General features: G+C 39.5%; 1 protein-coding gene across 2 annotated transcripts in view; it reads right to left on the reverse strand.

Annotated features, from left to right (window-relative positions):
* Positions 1-17,704, reverse strand: part of RASA3 (RAS p21 protein activator 3) — a 160,371-nt gene that overhangs the window by 17,302 nt on the left and 125,365 nt on the right. For both annotated transcript variants that reach the window (XM_023918247.2, XM_086880277.1), the window contains 8 exons: positions 16,300-16,380; positions 13,497-13,569; positions 9,260-9,339; positions 5,205-5,309; positions 4,549-4,705; positions 3,587-3,735; positions 1,596-1,710; positions 647-721 (listed from right to left, as the gene is read on the reverse strand). In XM_023918247.2, coding sequence (XP_023774015.1) covers positions 647-721; positions 1,596-1,710; positions 3,587-3,735; positions 4,549-4,705; positions 5,205-5,309; positions 9,260-9,339; positions 13,497-13,569; positions 16,300-16,380 — 835 coding nt within the window. The remainder of the gene's footprint in view (positions 1-646; positions 722-1,595; positions 1,711-3,586; positions 3,736-4,548; positions 4,706-5,204; positions 5,310-9,259; positions 9,340-13,496; positions 13,570-16,299; positions 16,381-17,704) is intronic.

A 17,704-nucleotide genomic window follows, 5' to 3' on the forward strand; every position in this document is an offset into this window, starting at 1 on the left:
TATTCATGGTGGCATCATTAAAAGATTCCCAGTTTCAACATTATACACTTGAAAACAAACTCTCACTCAATTATACTGTTTGGGAAATGCACATCTTCAAGAAGAAGAGTAAAAATATCATTCCTATCAAACCAAACATTAAATGATATGGCCATATGGCAAATCATTCCTTCTTCTAGCACTGTTTACTACATCATTGGCAGAATCATAGAATCATTAAAGCTGGGAAAGATGTCTCAGATCATTGAGACCCAATATGCAGTTTAAGCATCCCCTGACACAATTTGAGGTCTTTTCCTCTCATCCTGTCACATATTACTTGGGAGAAGAGGCCAACCCCACACCTGGCTACAGCCTCCTTATAGCTGAAGAGAGAGATCTCCCCTGAGCCTCCTTTTCTCCAGGTTAGCCACAGGCTCACAAACTATCCTTGTCCTCAGGGCATCAGGAGAAGTCATTAACTTTCTACAGGCATTGCATTTATAGCATAATGTAAAGCTGTTGCAAAATAATTATAAGGGTGGTGTCAAGAAAGCTTACAGTGTATTCTAATGAATGACAAAAATATTTGTGAGATCAAACTTCTGAGGACCTCAGTTAAACTTGATGGCATAAACAGAGACTGTCTTCAAAATCTAATGCATACCCTGTTATTTTCCAGGTTTTCACCATCTTTTAATTTCACAGGATCAATTTCACAAGGTTTATGGACCTGGCAGATCTAAAAAAAAAACAACATATAGTGAACAATTAATATATAAGTTTATCTACAAGTACAAAGTTTTGTAAAAAGCATAATCTGTTAACTTTTGAGATGAGAGGTAAAAGGCAAAAGCCAAGTTTATAAACAGTATTTTTTTTCTTTTAACAGCAAAGGTACATTATGTGTGATCTTTATTTTTTTCCAAAAAGTAGCATTAATTCATTCTAACCTTTCTTTCAACTGAAATGCAGAATTGTTCTTTAGACTCTCTCAAGCAAGGCTGTTCAAGAAAAGTACTATTTTTCCAAAACAGTCAACTTTGAAAGTATACCCATATTCTTTAAAACTTGACATTTTCTGATAAACATTAAGAGAAGAACAGCTGAAGAAATTGTCAAATCATTTAAAGGAAGTCTGTGGTCCGAAAGTATTGCCCAAATACAGCACTAAAATACCCACACCCACCACTCTGGACTGGATAGATAATAAACCACTGTTCCAATATGTGCATCACATGTACAGTTATCTACAAATAACTGCATCCCTTTATTCCCATTGGATGAAACTCCTTACTTATAGCTTCACAACAGCTTTGTATTGTAAACACTAATTATTAATTTCTCAGAAACAATAGATACTAGCTTTCATAAAACAGAATAATATGGTTTAATAAAACAGAAATTTTCCTTTAATGCAGTCCAACTGTTTCTAATTGGGGACTCAGCTGTGGCTAACCTAACACACAGGATTTTAATGAAGAAACAAGCTATTAACAGCTATTAAGCATTATTCCTACAAAGCATTCTTAGAATGAGAAGTAATAAACAATATTTATTCCCTGAAGGCCTTTACCACAACATTTTACCAAATAAACAGTCTGAACCGTTCTTACCTCATCTATAATTGGCTTTAGTGTAACTTGCAGATAATGCATCCCTGCCAGTTTCATTGTCTCATCAATGCACTTGGAAGTTAACGAGTTTCCTCTGAAAATGGTGTTTGGATCTCTGGAAGTGAACAATTTTCTGTAATTTAGTCTCTTTGTAATGAACTGCTAATACATGGAAATAAAAGCAGCAGTGAAAGGTGACAGAATCTCAGGTTTGAATACAGAAGCAAAACCTCCCTTTGACACCAGGCTGCCATTAAATGCAGTCACACAGCATTTAGTACAGTTCCAGGGTATAACAGAAAAGCAGCAGCCTCAGAAAATCCAGAAGGGGCTACAGATCTTCATTGTATTAGCATTGTGTGTTCAGTGCACTATCCAAATACACAGGCTCAAATCAAGGAGGTCTGCAGCACAAATCTGGGAAACACATTTGGTTTTCACATACTACTGAACAGTGCCAATTTGAATAAGGGAAAGAGGCAGCGATTTTAGTCTCACAACTACACAGGACATTGCACAGAACCTACTACTTTCACCTACAAAATAAATACTTGTGAGCTGGGAGGAAGAAGAAAATACAGGCTCCAATAGCACAGCCATATTTTTAAGGATCTCAGAGCACTGTTCTGTGGTAACAGTGCAGACCCCACTTCAGCCCTGACAACTGTGTGGCAAGGTGGCACCTTGCAGACTCAGGTTTTTCTAAAACTCTCTTGCACAGAACTCATCCTGTACTATACATACAGCCTCAGTGACTGATAAAGCTTCAGCCAGCTGCTCTATTACATACCTGTACCTCCCTGCTTAGCAATTTACTTCATGCAAATAGGTATATAACCAATGATCTTATCTACATTACATACAATCAAAACCTGTGCTTAGTGACAGTGGATCAAACCTGGATCTGAAGTTATTTCCTTGCTCATATACACACTGATATCTTTTCTGGTTTTTTACAGCTTACTATGGTTGTACTCATTTACAAGCAGTGAGTAACAGGATCAACTACTTTGCTGGGTTCATCATCTTGTTTCACAAAAAAAAAAGTAAGCTCACTGCCTGTTACAAATGCCAGGAAGCACTGAAAACAAACACCATTTTTGCTGCTTTATCACAGGAACACGACTGACTAGGAATCAGTGAGTTTCCTCATGCAGCAGCAACCTTGCTGCTTCAGCCAACCTGCAGCTCAGAAAAAATACACCTACCTACAGGAAGGAAAACACTTGATTCCTCAGACACTCTGGAAAGAGCCAACCCACACAAAGACTATTTTGTGCTAAGGAAGTTTACAGTCAGTACCAGTCATTCCCCTTGACTCTTCTACTGTTAGTCAAGAGCAGAACTACACGGGCACAGGGACTGTGGTAAAACAAATATTCTTTAGGATCTGCTTGGTATGAACACTACTTATCTTACACTACTGAACTATCAGCCCACCAGTAAGTCAAACAAGGAACTCAAAAGAACCAGCCAAAAAAAGCCCAACTTCATTTTCTGTCATCCCATGCCAAATTCAATCTCATCCTTAATCCTTCACCCTCTAACTGGGACGATTAGACACACAGCTTGCTTAAATATTCATGATTAGGAAGAAACTTGCTTGTTGTTTAGAACAAATTCAACAAACACTTACTCAGCACTAAATGATTTATTAGCACACAATAATGCAGAAATGATTTCATATGAACAGTTGCAGGTAATGTAGAATTTCAGTTATATATACTTATGACTGAGCAAAAATCCCTGTTCTCACATGTTAGAATACTTTTCCACATCATTTTCACAAAATATGATGGGAACTCCTCCTAAAGGTCAAATTAACCAGATCTTGAGAGAATTTAGAAGGAACTCTGCCACTCGGCTAGGAAGAATAGGAACCACCCCAACATTTTCTTCTGAAATTGCACATTTCTAGAAACTGAGTGGAATATTCTAGCACTAGCCAATGTAGTTTAGGTCTTTTTGATAGTTTGTTTTTTGGTACTTACTGAGTTCTCTTCACTTCAGCATTCGCAATGGCACTTATGAAAGGCACAATTCTGCCATAGTGTAAGAAAAGCCTGACAAGAGGTATGGCCGCTTCCTGTTTTTCTCTGCAAACTTCACCCAAAATATGTGCAGCTGATGCTGAAACAGGCTGAACAGTGGAAAATAAAAACTTTGAGAAATACTTCCAGAAAAACCATTCTTTCTTTCTATTCCCATTAGCTTCTTAATGCAGAGCCCCCCACAAGAGTTGCAATGGCCAGTTACCCAAAAGTCTGTATATAATGTGGGTGGATGTTACGTCCCAGTTTTGTGGGCTGTGAGTTCTGGTCACAAGAGGGCAGCAATTTAAAAACTATTACAGTACAGTTTCTTTTTATCCCCCACATTTTTAATGGCAGTCTTTTCAGTAAACATCATTTGCCTGGGAAGCAAGTGAAGAGAAAGGACTCTATCTAACCCTTCACAATTTCATGTCCCAGTGAGTACAGAACTCAGTTCTTTTACTGAGAAAACAAAAGCATCATTACAGCTGTAAGAAGTATACATAAGGGCACACATGGTCCAAACCTCTGATGTTTCAGGATTATTTCTTGGTTTGGGTTTTTCTCAGTTATGCAAACAAACCTGTTCCTGTCCAGTAAAGGAAAACAATTGATCAAACTGAAGCTTTCTTGACTTTCTCACATGTAAAATTAAAAAATCACAGAGAATGTGCTGCTGCTAAAACCACTGTGTTCCTGGGTCTGCCTTCACCTACCATACAGAATGCAGATAAAGATCTCTGCAAGGACTGAAGACAAGCACAAGAGATATGCAGAGCTTAACAAGGCTCTGAGGTCTGGAAAGGAAGAGCTGACCTCTCTGGTAGTTAAACAACTATGGTGCCAGCAAGATAGTGACAAATACTCAGAAACCCCTGTGAAGATGATCTGCAAGTAAACAACAAACACAAGCAAATTACCTCAACATCTGCAGATTTTAGCAGGACGTCTCTCAGCGGACTATAATAGTCTGAGGAAAAAACATGGTCTTCAGTGTAAACCACATTTAACCTTAAGGAACCGAGGTCATCAGGTTTCAGTGACTTGTTACCATTATCTCTGGGCTGCAGAAAATACCTGATATGCAAAAAATAGGATAGAAACTTAGTGCTGAAACACAAGATTTTCTCAGGCTATACATGAGCATAGAGGAACTGTACTGACACACAGAGTATTTACATATGTATCAAACTCCTGAGAGTTCTGAATCAGACTTCTTAATTAAGTTTGCCAGTCTGTTTTGCACCAACTGCAACATGGGAAGTTCTGAACATAAAAATCTATGTAGGTATGATTAAAAACCCACACACTAAAACCATAGCACTGCTGATGAACTGCAGTAAATAATATAAAAAAACATACTAGAACTCCCATATGCTACAGAGAGGCAGACTGCAACCTCTAATCACATTATCAAACCTTCTTGTTCTTACACTTGCTAAGATTACTTTGGCTTGCTTACAAAAAAGATACAAATTTAATCCATTTAAACTTTATCACATAGCAGTAATTACTCTTAAGTCTTCAGAGTAGACATATGTTTCTACTTATTCTCCAAAAGAAAAATGTCAAATACCATGCTTCGTAAGAACTAGACTGTCGGAGAAATTTCAAAGGGAGTCTCAGTTCTCCTAGAAACTCATCACCAAACTTCAAGTTACTGGCATTCCAAAGATCAACCCTGTAATAAAAACAAATAATTTAAAATACTACTAAGAAATCAAAATAATAGTAATTTTAAAAAAACCCCAATGTTTTTTGCAAATTTGTTGGGTTTTTTCCCCCTCAAGTCTATGAGTTACAAAGACTTGAAACTGTACAGCAATGGTTTCCAAACAGTAAAGAGATAACTTCACCTTAGACTTCTGAAGCCTTACTGTTCACCTCCATAAAACATTAATGAAAAATATCATTCAGATTAACTTTTTTCTCACCTGTACTGTTTCCACTGTCCATATTGATAAAGATTCAGATGGCTGTCTGGTTATCCCAGATAATGGAAAAATACAGTTAAAATGGACACCAGGGGAAAAAGCACAAAATTACTTAAGGACTACATATTATCTGTCCCTGTCTAATTTGGGATTACTAACAGTTAAGTAGCAGCTTTATAGAATTAGTTCTCCATAATTTTTCCCAGTTTCTAGCTCCTAGGAAGACTCCTGTGTCAAGCATACACACTTATGGCACCTAAATTAGTTCTGCAGAAATATTCAAAGCTGTAGGATAGCTCTACATTTCAGTAGAATCTGTGTATTGGCTGGAGCTTACACAAATTCTGGCACTCAGTCCCTCACATTTGGGAAGTTCTTCTATCTGTCTGTAGACAATCCTTTCTTTCTCCCCTATGTTCTTCAACATCTAGATGGAAAACAACTGCACTGCAATTCAAAGCATGTAGCTAAACACTACCATACCCACCTTGAGGCAAAGGCTTCAAACTCCAGGGTATTTGTTTCTGTATGTATCTTAAGGTTTTCTCTAACAGCTATTTTTATTAAAAAACAAGATCAGCTGACTATTTTGCTGCTAAGTGACAGCTTGAATGTGCCTTAAACTTTTGGAGGGAAAAATGGTACATGGAAATAAATACTTTAGTTTTCAACTAATGACAATTTTTAGAAAAGCAACTTTAACTTGGATAAGGTACAAAATCATGCAGTTGTGGACATATTTACACAACCCTCCTGGTGTCAAGCAAGTCACAGTAGACTGGCCAAGGAGCAGATGTTGACAGTCCTGTTAAAGGTTTATCCTATCTTATGCAAACACAGAATACATTACTTTTAAGTCCTCTGATCATTGCATCTCTCAACAGTGTCTCCTGCATCAGCTGTCATACACTAGACACACCATCAGCTCACACTGCATGCCTACTAGGTAAAGTTCTTCAGACTCTGATAACTTGGACAGTATTTCTGCAGGGCAAGAGCTCTTTGAACCTTCTTTGAAAATTCAACCTTCTCTCTCTTTTCTCCATATTTGATGGGTTATTATCTTGCTAACCAGCTCAGACAGCTAAAAGCAGTTTTTGGGAAGAGAGGAATCTTTAAGCCTATTTATACAGTCAAACTTACAACTTACCAAGTATTTACAGGCTACTTGTTTCTAGTTTATCTAAACTCTTTCAAGATGCCAACTAGCAGTAACACTTTCAAACACAGACAGCTAAAGGGTTTCACCACAGTTACAGAAAAAAAATCAGTGCAAAGGATCTGTACAAGAAGAAATAACAATTAAAGTAGATCTCACACTACACAGTAAGCAAAGCAGGCATGCACATTCTAAAGTTATTGATTTGTGCTCTTGGAGTACAAAAAATAAACAGAAGTTATTAAAAATGTTAATGCACACATCTCAGAGTCTAAAAGATCACTGTCTCAAGATTTTTAAAAGGCAAAACTATGACAAGTGTTATTCTGAAACTGGTCAGATTGTAGTCACAGCAAGAAACAAACAGGACAGAGAGGGAGGATAAACCATGAATTCACCAGAACATCTGGTCCCCAAGTGTTGATATGCCCTGCCTACAACTTCCTACACCCACTCAAAAAGAGAAAGCTTTTCATAGCTTTAGAGAGAAAGCGTGAGAGACTAAGTCTGCTCTTTACCCTGTGGAATTGTATTTTTCTCAGGAGAGGAAAAAACAAGCAAATCCCCAAACCCATAAATTGTGTGATCTGTCCAGAGGGCTTGGGGGCAATCTAACTCTCACTAAACAAAGTGGAGGAAGTGAGCGGGGGTGGAAGGGGAACCCAAGATGGAAACAAAAACACACTGTCCCAGAGGGACAAAGGCTCTAAGGAGAATTTGCCCAACCAAGACTAACACTTTATCTGCTTTTGCTTGTTATTTAAGTGCTTAATCTTTTCCCAACTATTTTGCGAGCCTCCTCTCAAACTATTCATCTGTGCCACATTGTGATACATTGGTTTTCAGGAATGACAGACTTTTCTGAAGCTCACATACATTATTGCTGCAGATGAGTCAATTGTTCAGAAAATATAGCAAGTAAACAACTGTATGATTTCATTTAGTCCAGTAGTATAAAATGAGAATCATTGAAATATTAAGCAATATGTAACCACTGTACACCAATGTCTAGCATCTCCTTCAAAACTATCAAAAAATCTATCAGAGAATCCTAGCTTTCATTTAAAATCAGTGCATGGCTGAGCATCATGGTTATGGGCCTTCTGAGACATGGTGTCATTTCCCAGTTCATCACATACATGCCATGGAATATTGGGCCATGTTACTTCATGTCTGCCTACACAATGCAAAGCTTTGCAGAGATTTAGCTAGTGCTAGGACTAGGTCACCTGCAGTGCTGCAACACTGACACCACCAAAGCAGCCCAGCACTGCACCTGGGCCTTTGCTTTTACTGCTGTGAGTCAGCTGTGGGCTGCCCCCAAACCAGCTACCTTTGCACTGCCTGACACTAATGTTCTCTGTGAAAGAGCACAGCTCTTGCCTCTCTCACATATAAATAGTTTCCCTTTCCTGCCTCAGAGCCATGGAAAACACCAATCTATTAATGCTCTCCTAGTGCTGTGACACTGCATTGACAGGCTACATGAACCAGCAGCTGCCACATCAGAAACAGGCCTCAATCCATTCATGAACACAGATGTGTTTTGCTTGCTGGGAGTTAGAATTGCTCCCCTTTCCTGGTTTCCCCTCCTTTCCTTACAGCCAGTTGTGACTCTGAAGGAACTACAGAACTTTCTGGGAGACGCCTCACTGCCTCTCTAGTGAGGATATATAGGGAGGGAGACAGTGCAAATATTCTTCCTCCAAATACTAACATAAAGGAGAGAGGAATTTCTCACCACCTGATGCAGAAATAGCAGTATTCATTTACTGTGCATACAGATCATCAGATGGCCCAAGCCTCCAAGTTTCAGTGGTATGTGATGGTAAGATGCATGTGACACTTTCAAGTTTAGTACCTCCTATTGTTTTATCACCTCTCTTTATACTCACCTGTCCCCACAGACACTGTTGACTGGCCTCAGCAGGTTTTAAAATAGTACTAAGAGGGTGGCACAGGGTAGAGTGGGATTCTTTTGGTTCTGAAATCAGACTTTTTTTTCTCCTGTACAACTGATTTCACTTTTATCATACCAAATCTTGCAATAAAGGATTAAAGTTGGAAGGCAAAAGAGAACAGAAACTGTCTCTGCCTCAGAAAAACTCTGACTTCAAGTCTCCTTTCAGGGAAGAAGGACCTCATACAGGTTGCTAAAATTAAGTGATAGAAGAAAATATACTCTGTATCTCAGAGCATCACAGAGGCTCTGGGATGTCCTGGGAAACTGAGGGAGGGAGGAAAGGAGACCCCAGACATAACAGGTTGTTCTTAATGGCAACTGCATATTAGTATACACACAGTGCCTATGAGAAACAAAGGAAAATAATGAGGATCTCTCCTGCATCAGAACAAATACACATATTCACGATAGAATCTACAGGACAGTGGAAGTAAATGAACATACAGATACAGCAACAAAAACTCATCTTGATTTATCAACAGAAAAACCATGCTTGCCACTTTGCAAACAGAATCCACTACAAAGTTACACAACTCTGGAAGAAAATTTTGTGCTAATAATTTACTTTATATTACCTAATCTCCATTTTGTCCACTTCATCTACATCTTCAATGTCAAAATGGGATTTCTTGTTGTAGCTACTGGGTCTTGTAACCTAATAAAAAGGAGGAAGCTTTTAGCAGCTTGATCTGATACAAAAACATTCTGATGTAACTTTTACAAAACTTTGGAAGAGCACAGTATTGTACTACCAGCAGTGACTTCAGTCCCGATACTGAAAACATCCATGCAAATGAATAAACATGTTGACTAAAGAGATTACTGACTATAAAGTGGTGATTACACAATCATTTCCAAGAGTAAGCAGATACTCCATACTTCTTTTACAGAGAAAGACCATCTTTAATATTACTACAGCACTTCAAGTTTACACTGACAACAGAAAAATACCATTGAAAGGAGCACCACTTTCACAATCCATCTAGGGAAAGAAAAGGGCAATTAATATTTATGTTTGAAATACAGCTGTACAATGGATGCCCTGAAGCACTCTGCAGAGCACAGGCGAGGAACCACAACCACCCTTAAAAACATTTTGCAGTGTATCCAATTAAAACTGGAAGGTTCTTCCTGTCCTGATATTCTGGAAGTCAACCTGCCCATACAACAAATACCAAGCAGATCAAGAGACCCTAGCCTGTGCTGTGCATATCAGAATATAGAAGCAGCTGCATAGTTCACCAGCCATATATGCAAGAATGATTAACAGGAAAGCACAGGCAAAAAAAAAAAAAGGAAAAAGGAAAGAAGTACAGAGCATTAGCATGAAAAGTTTTTCTATAAATGTTTCATAAAATTTGTTTTCTACCATGACTGTGAAAACACTTTGGTGGTTGTACTTTTGCATAGTGCGTCATAAACTTAAGAAAAAGGCTACCCCACCCAGCTGAAACCACAGCAGGAACTGATCAAACGCAAGGGTGTATGATGATGTGTGGGTTCAGCTCTCAGTTGCACACAGAAGCTGAACTTTATTGTATGTTTGAATATGCTTGTGGCTTAATACTCCCCACCCACAAAAACTAGCTTTTATTATAAACTTGACTGTTTGGTTTTGCACTGTACATGAGATACAAGTGGCAGTTAAGGGAGGCAATGATACAGTTGCCTAAGTGGAGAGGAACCAGAAAACAATCTTTGGAGGGGGACACTCAGAGCCTTTTGTAAATTTGTATGTGAGGAAGGCAACATTTTCAAAGTGATACACAAAAACTAAAAGGTACCATTAGCAGCACTGAAGACCAAAGGCTCCAGACTGCTGGCATCAAATGCACCTGGTAAGCCCAAAATCACAGTTTATTTAAATACAGTCTACAACTTCAGCAGTTAAACACAGATTTCTTCACCCTAGCCTTGCAAACACTTTATGGTTTCTGCAAAGTATCATACAGGCCTGCAAATGACAGTTTCTACTACCATTGTGAAGCAAATGGTGTAATTTTTAATAATTGCATATCCCTTCTAAATAAACACTTTCTCAGAAGTTTTGCTGGAATCTGCATATATGACATCTCTCTGTCCACCCACATGACTACTTAGTGTGCACATCAATACAGCTCAAGAGTGGTATTCCAAAAGGGATAGCTGTATGGAACTGGAGATGAGGAACCTCCCAGTCCATAGTGCTGAAGTAGCTGACCCATAACACTGTACAAAAAAGGGGGCACAACTCTGCTGTGTTGGTCCCCTTCATCTGGGAAAGCTGGCAAGCCATTTATCATCTGCTCAGGTTTTTTTCAGCACATGCAAGTTTACAAACAGGTCCCCAGCACTTCCCTCTTGAATTCCCATCAGACCACCGTTTTCCTGTAGCTGCACACACAGCTCCACACCATGCTGCAGCTGAAGCAGTGCTGAAAATGGCTCCTAACTATCAGGTGCAAGTTTCATTCACTACACCCCTGAAATAGGTCCTTCTATTTCCTAAACCAACAATAAGCTATCTTTCATTTAGAAAATTAAATCTGTGTGACTTTTTGGTTGTAGAAAGGAAAGCACCCATTCACTGTCTTTTACAGATCAGCTTCTTCCTTGGAGGCTTGGACAATCACTGTGCTAGCAGGCTGCAGAAAAGCTGATGAAGCTGTTTAGAAGCAGAAAGTGACACCACTGTCAACAGCATGAATCTCTCAGCTCCACAGGAAATCAGAGCACTTTGTTTGCATGCACCAGCCACATAGGTCTGCCCATGTCTCATTAGTGAATGTATTTCCCAGTCACAGCAGTTCTACTGAACCTTGTTCCTTGAAGACATTTAGCCTGATATGTACTAACTACTCTCAAAATGACATAAATCTATGATGGCTCTGTCTGCACTAAGGGTATGTTTGTATTTCAGAGCTCTGGCTGATTCAGTCATTTTCCAAGCCCTGCTCTTACCAACACAGAATTCATTTTGCTCTGAGTTAGCAGAACAGCTGGGGCACGGGCTTGAGCTCAGGTTTTGCTTTTGCTGGTACTTGCACGCAACCCAGCTCTCACATAAAGGCAAGCTAAGCAAGCCCCCGACCCCTCCCTCCCAACTCCAGCTGGAAGATGCTTTGTTTCTTTCCTCTTCCAGTATGGCACCACCTGCCAAATTCAGTATTTAAATACCAAACATTGGCTGTTTCTGTAGCACACAGAAGGCCAAGGAATCAGGTGAAGTTTTTGTGGCTTACAGTCTGAACTCCTGGATTACATTCTCATTAAAAAGTTCTCACTGACAGGCTCCTCCAGAACTGACTATGTCAAAATAAGGAAGCCAATTTTAGTTTATTCACATATAGCATCACTCTTGTATCACTGCCAAAGACCACAGCTCTGGGCCAGGTGAGGGACTGAAATCCTGTGTGAACACACAGACACCTCAATGCAGTTTCAGCACTTGGTCTCACAGGATCCCTGTCCCTCTAACTGTGCCCATGCAGCAATCCCATAGAGCCTCATGAAGGCAGGAAGCAGGCACAAAAGCTCACTATGAGCAGGGCAGCTATATCCTAGGATGAGATGTGCTGGGTTAGCAGAGCAAAGACCACCTTAGATAGCTATCCTGGCCTACCTTCACGGCTTCCAGCCCCTCAGGCACCACAGAAAGTGCTCCTACCAAGCAGGTATCTTGTATCTGTTCTTGTATCCAAACACATTACATTAACAAGAGCACGGTTCTGCTGGTGTGACAGACTTTAGATTGATCAGTACAACTACTGGCTTCTAGGCAAAGACGGTGGTTTGTAGGAGAGGGAAGACAGCAATGTCAAGGAATGGCATGTGCCCTTGTATGGCTCCACTCCCCCCAGCTCTCCCTCCTGATGTGGCTGTGGCCCAGAATTGATTTGAGAAACCACATTCCTAGGTGCCATCCCTATGCCAGCAATGATTTCTAATGCAAATGTGACCTGAATGATGCAAACCACATGAGCAGAAAGGGCTTTTCAATCTATGCCAGCTGCACTGTGCTACTCTAGCTTTTTTTCATCAACTTGATAATTACAGATACTTTCTTGAGGTGTCTACTGAAATAGAACAGTCAAGCATAGACCAGGACTATGATATCCAAGAGAAAAAGAGAATGACACACATACTTTAGAAGACAAAATGAAAAGTTTCAAAAGAGATCTAAATTATAAACATATGCACATATATGTATGGACACACCACAATTAGAGCTACTCTTGCCAGAAAGAACCAAAATGAGGACTTTCATGTAAGTTATACTTTATCTTAACTGGACTTGTTGAAAATGCTCTGTATTAAATAAAGCTATAGAGGTTTCACCCACTTGGAGAAAAGGCACTGGTATTGCAGCAGACTGGTAGACAGCCAGAACAACCAGTTTAAGTATATTTTTTCTCTGCAGTTTTCAGTTTTCCTAGGGAGATAACCTTCCTCCCATTGACTGGGAAAGACAGGGTGGAGCAGCTATAAAAAGACAGACTAAGAAAAAAGTATAATTTCTCTCTGTGTGTGGTTCGTTCAGGTTTTTTAAACTCATTTTTAAGTGTGCTTTTTTCAAAACTCTAATGGGATGAATTGTGGTTAAATGTAAAGCCTGCTGCTCAGAAATGCCCAACTTGAAGCTATTCCTACAGAGCACCTGAGTGAAAGCAGGATAGTGCTCCTTCAGCAGACAGCCAGTCTGAGCCCGGGTACTTCTTCACCCTGTTTGAAAGTCTTCAAGGATGACAGCTGGCACAACATAGAGCAGGATGCCGTGCCAACTATCCACAGTATAGTATTTCAGCTTATAACCCGTTCCTTTGAAATACCAACCTCAAAATAAAACACTTCATCAAAATGTGGATTGTTGGTCTTCTTTTTAACTTTAGTCTTTTTGGCTTCTGATCTGAATTAAGGAAAAAAAATAAACAAAGAAAGGGTAAGAAACAACATTAGTAGAAGTGTGATCCTAGAACAGAGCCACTGAGGAGGAAACAGCCATCCACTTGATTTATCTGATAAAACTGGAATGCCGTGCGGCTCCAGCACACAAGGCACAGACCCTTGCACACATTTAAGAGAGATTCAATGCATTCCTATTTCTCTAAAGTGGCAGCAATCACATTTTGTTATCCTATTTTAAACATGACTCCTTCAACCCTTCGTCTATCACTTGCTTGACATAGTACAATCTTTTATCTGTACAAACTGGCAAAAATGGGGCTCTCAGCAGTAACATTTGGAGGATGGTCTCAGTCTTGACGTGACTCAAAAATTCCTCATACTCTAAAAACACAGGAGACGAAGACTAGCATAGCTGTTTCTGTGATTCATATTTTACAATTCTGGTCCGAAAAATCAATTGCTGCTTTTCAGTGATAATCCAAAAATCCAGAATGGTTTCCTCAGTAAGAATATTTTCATTGCTGTACAAGCATCCCTTTCCCTGCAGTATCAGCAGCACTTAGTTAATATGGTGGTGAATTATTATGACCAACGCTGAGCAGAAGTCTCTATTTCTACTTTCTGTAGGTGTAGGACATGGCAGACCTCCTTCCAGCCACTCAGTAGGCCTGACCAAGTTCAGCACTGCCCATTCATCCCCTACGGGCCGTGCATCCGCCTGTGCCTGCCTTTGAGAACACAGACATTGACTGCTTGGTCCTGGGCTCAAGCCAGCCAATGCACTTCTCACAGGCCAGCCAACAGCTTGTTTGATGGCTTCCAAATGTTATGAACCTATGCTTGATTTGCTCTCATTACCTACAAGAGAAAGCTGTGTGCTGTCCTGTGTCACCAATCTTACCCTACAGCTCTGCAGGCATAGATAAAACAGACGCAGATGGAGAGGCACATCAGCCATGTGGAAAACTGACCTACTAATCATTTCATCCCAGAATCTATCGTTCATTTCTCATGCACCAAAGCTGCTTAGATGGCTTGTAACTGCTTATATTCACTAGACAACTCTGGGTATTTCACAGAGGTCGAGTAAAGCTGGGTCTAATTCCCAGTGCTTCTCCAGACTTCCCCTGTGAGTTGAATGGGCCTGTCCACCAGTATACCATATTTTTCCATCAATAATAGAGGCACAGAAAGAGTTCTGGTCAGGAAGTCTGATGACTCTACGTACAAATCACACAATAAACAGCAGCGTGTTTGTTGAAATTTTTATGCTTGTCATTGCATAATTGCAGCTGAGTAAAGCAGCTTTCCTTCTCTAAAATGAGAGGCACTGGAAAATCCAGAGAGGAGAATGATGTACAGATTAAGAATATCCCACTATTCCTAGGAGAAGCTGAGAGATAAGAGAGACTAATCTCCTCCAGGACACAGGACAGATTGCCAACCCCATCTCATCAGTCACACTTGCCAATCAGCCTCTTTACCGATAAACCCTTCTGGGAGGGGATGGGAAGCAGGATGTAGAACAGGAGGCGATTAAGGCAGCACAATTATTGAGCAATTACAAAGCAGTGAATGGGAATAAGCTGCATGCTGCTTGCTGGAGATAGGAGGCAAGCCTTCTCCCCCCCCACCAAAACCCAGATAGGAATGGGATAAGGCTATGCTCCTTACTCTAAAGGGAGTACATTACCAATAGTCATACATTATCCAGACTGGGGGGCATAGGGAAGCAGTCAAAGGTACATTTGGACATTCAAAGGTTAGTCAATCAATCAATCTCATTACAATTTCAATAACAGCCATCCAGCCAGTCATTTGAAACAAGTTACAGGCTTAAAACAAAGCGTACAAGTCAAATATATAAGTCTATTAATGGAGACAAGGCATAGCACACCTAAACAAAGATACAGAATACAGACAGGCTCAAAGACTCCTCTGCATGCAAGGTAAATGTTTTTCAAGAATGCTTCTTATTTATAGTATTTTCAATAAATTGTTGTAAAACATTATTAATAACCCATGTTACCAACTCTGATTCTTTGAGGTCACAGCAGAGCTGTTTTGTTTCTAAAATGACACAGACCTAAAAGATTACTAGATAAGCAGAAAAAAACCAGTGACATCTAACAGCACAGGGAATTTTTATAACAGATGGGAAAATTGAATCCCAAATTTAAACTGAAGAGTATTATGCAGAATCTCATCATGAAAACCTCATTCCAAATTTTATCCACGCTGTTATATCTGCATATATCAAATTACAGGACTGAGCCATTGAGGATTTTTGACATACACATTAATTTGTCACACCTTGAAAGTGAAGACACTAAATATTCACATGCAAACATGCATACTTGGCAAGATGTTGATGTATTCCCATTTTTCTTCTACCCTGCCCAAAATTAGGCAATGAATTTGCTCAAAAACTGGCCTCCAACTGTGAGGTGAGAAGATGCATAAATTAAGACTAACCACACATTATATACTCTGCAATATTCAAATTATTCAGTGATTATTCAGATCTGTACATAAATCAAAACTGAAACAAGTCTCAAATTACTTACTAGCATAATTCAGTAGCTCATACACACACTCACCCCAATACTTAACATATTCTAGCAGTGTCTAAATACTCCCAGCTGTCCATCAGAGAAAGTGGATTTCTAATAGACAAAGGAAACAGAAAATATCCTTATAAAATGGAAGCTCTTGAATGTGCAATACTTGCCTGGAAGGTCCTGCTAAGGTAACAGTGGCATAGGGATCACATTGCCCGTTCACAATGGGCAGCCCTTGGCACTCCAAAACTCTACAAAAGAAGAAAATGAAGACAAAATAATTAAAGACTGGAGTAAAAATATAAGTGAAGCATTTTCATAGGTTTATTTCGGGTTTTTTCATGATACTTTACACTAGTCAATTGAAATGTGACCAAGCAGAAACATTTAATTTATACCTGAACATTTTGTTCTTAAATACTAACTTTAGTAAGGGTCAAAAAAACTGTTAAATTACTGAGAAAACTTAACTCAAAGTATTCTTATTATGCAAGCACAGCAATTTAAGGATCATGAAGTAGGAGTCTGCTGTCAAGATGGGAGCTGTCAGCACTTTAAAATTCAGTGACAACTTATTCACCAAAATACATAACCAGAATTTATTCTGTAAATATAAAAAAACCCACACAGACAGATCCCACAGATCCCAGAAGCAGTTAAGACATTTTTCAGAGTAACATTCATGAAGACCTCAGTGCTTTTGCAAAATTTAGCACGGACTTATTTGTAAAGTTGTATTAATTATAGACCAGGAAACAGTATGACACAGCCATCCTTCTCCATGTTCAGCAGCTGTGCAGTCAAGTAGTAACAGGGACATTGGAGGAACAAAATGGAACAAACTGGGGTTTGCTGCACACAATGGTGGGAAATCTGCACTTTTTCACTCATTCCAACATCTCTTTGGGGGAGAAAAAAAGAAAAAAGAAGAAGAGGAAGGAAAAACGCAACACAACTAGCCCCGGAAAGTGAAAGAATGCTGCATGTTTCAGAAGTTAAAATCTACTGAGGAACACAGCACCAACTGGAAACAAAGTCAGACAAGCCAGTGGCCACGACTCTTTCCTGCAACCAGTTCTGCTTCCAACCTAATGGGCTAATCTATCTGCACAATTTTCAAAAATTTCAGCAAAGACAAACCATGAAGCTCTTTGGTCAAGTGAGTAGTTACTATTATTGCAATGTGAAATATCATATATAACAGATAGTGAAGGTAAGTTATTTGGTAACATATAGTGTAGACTTCAAATACAGTTTAACTACAGGCCTATTATTACTTCCTCTCAATAAAGAGAGAAAAAAATTAATATTCTGCATCAATACAGGAATCATTTTGGTGCCAGAGAAGGTACAATCTAGATAGGTTCACAGAGCACTACAAGTAGAAGACTGAAGATCATGCTAAGGGGCACACACTGGTAACTGAAATGATACATTACATTTTATAGCTGAGTTGTCCTACTCATGGCCCCTCAGAATGAAGGCTGGGTAGCTGTCTTTGAATACAGACAGCCCCCAGTAATGCACTGACTCACAAATTTCTCAATTGCACAGCCCTAACCTAGTCAACTCCTC

The sequence above is a fragment of the Cyanistes caeruleus genome, chromosome 3 (genome assembly GCF_971803275.1).
Source record: "Cyanistes caeruleus chromosome 3, bCyaCae1.hap1.1, whole genome shotgun sequence".
Classification (NCBI taxonomy): Eukaryota; Metazoa; Chordata; class Aves; order Passeriformes; family Paridae; genus Cyanistes; species Cyanistes caeruleus.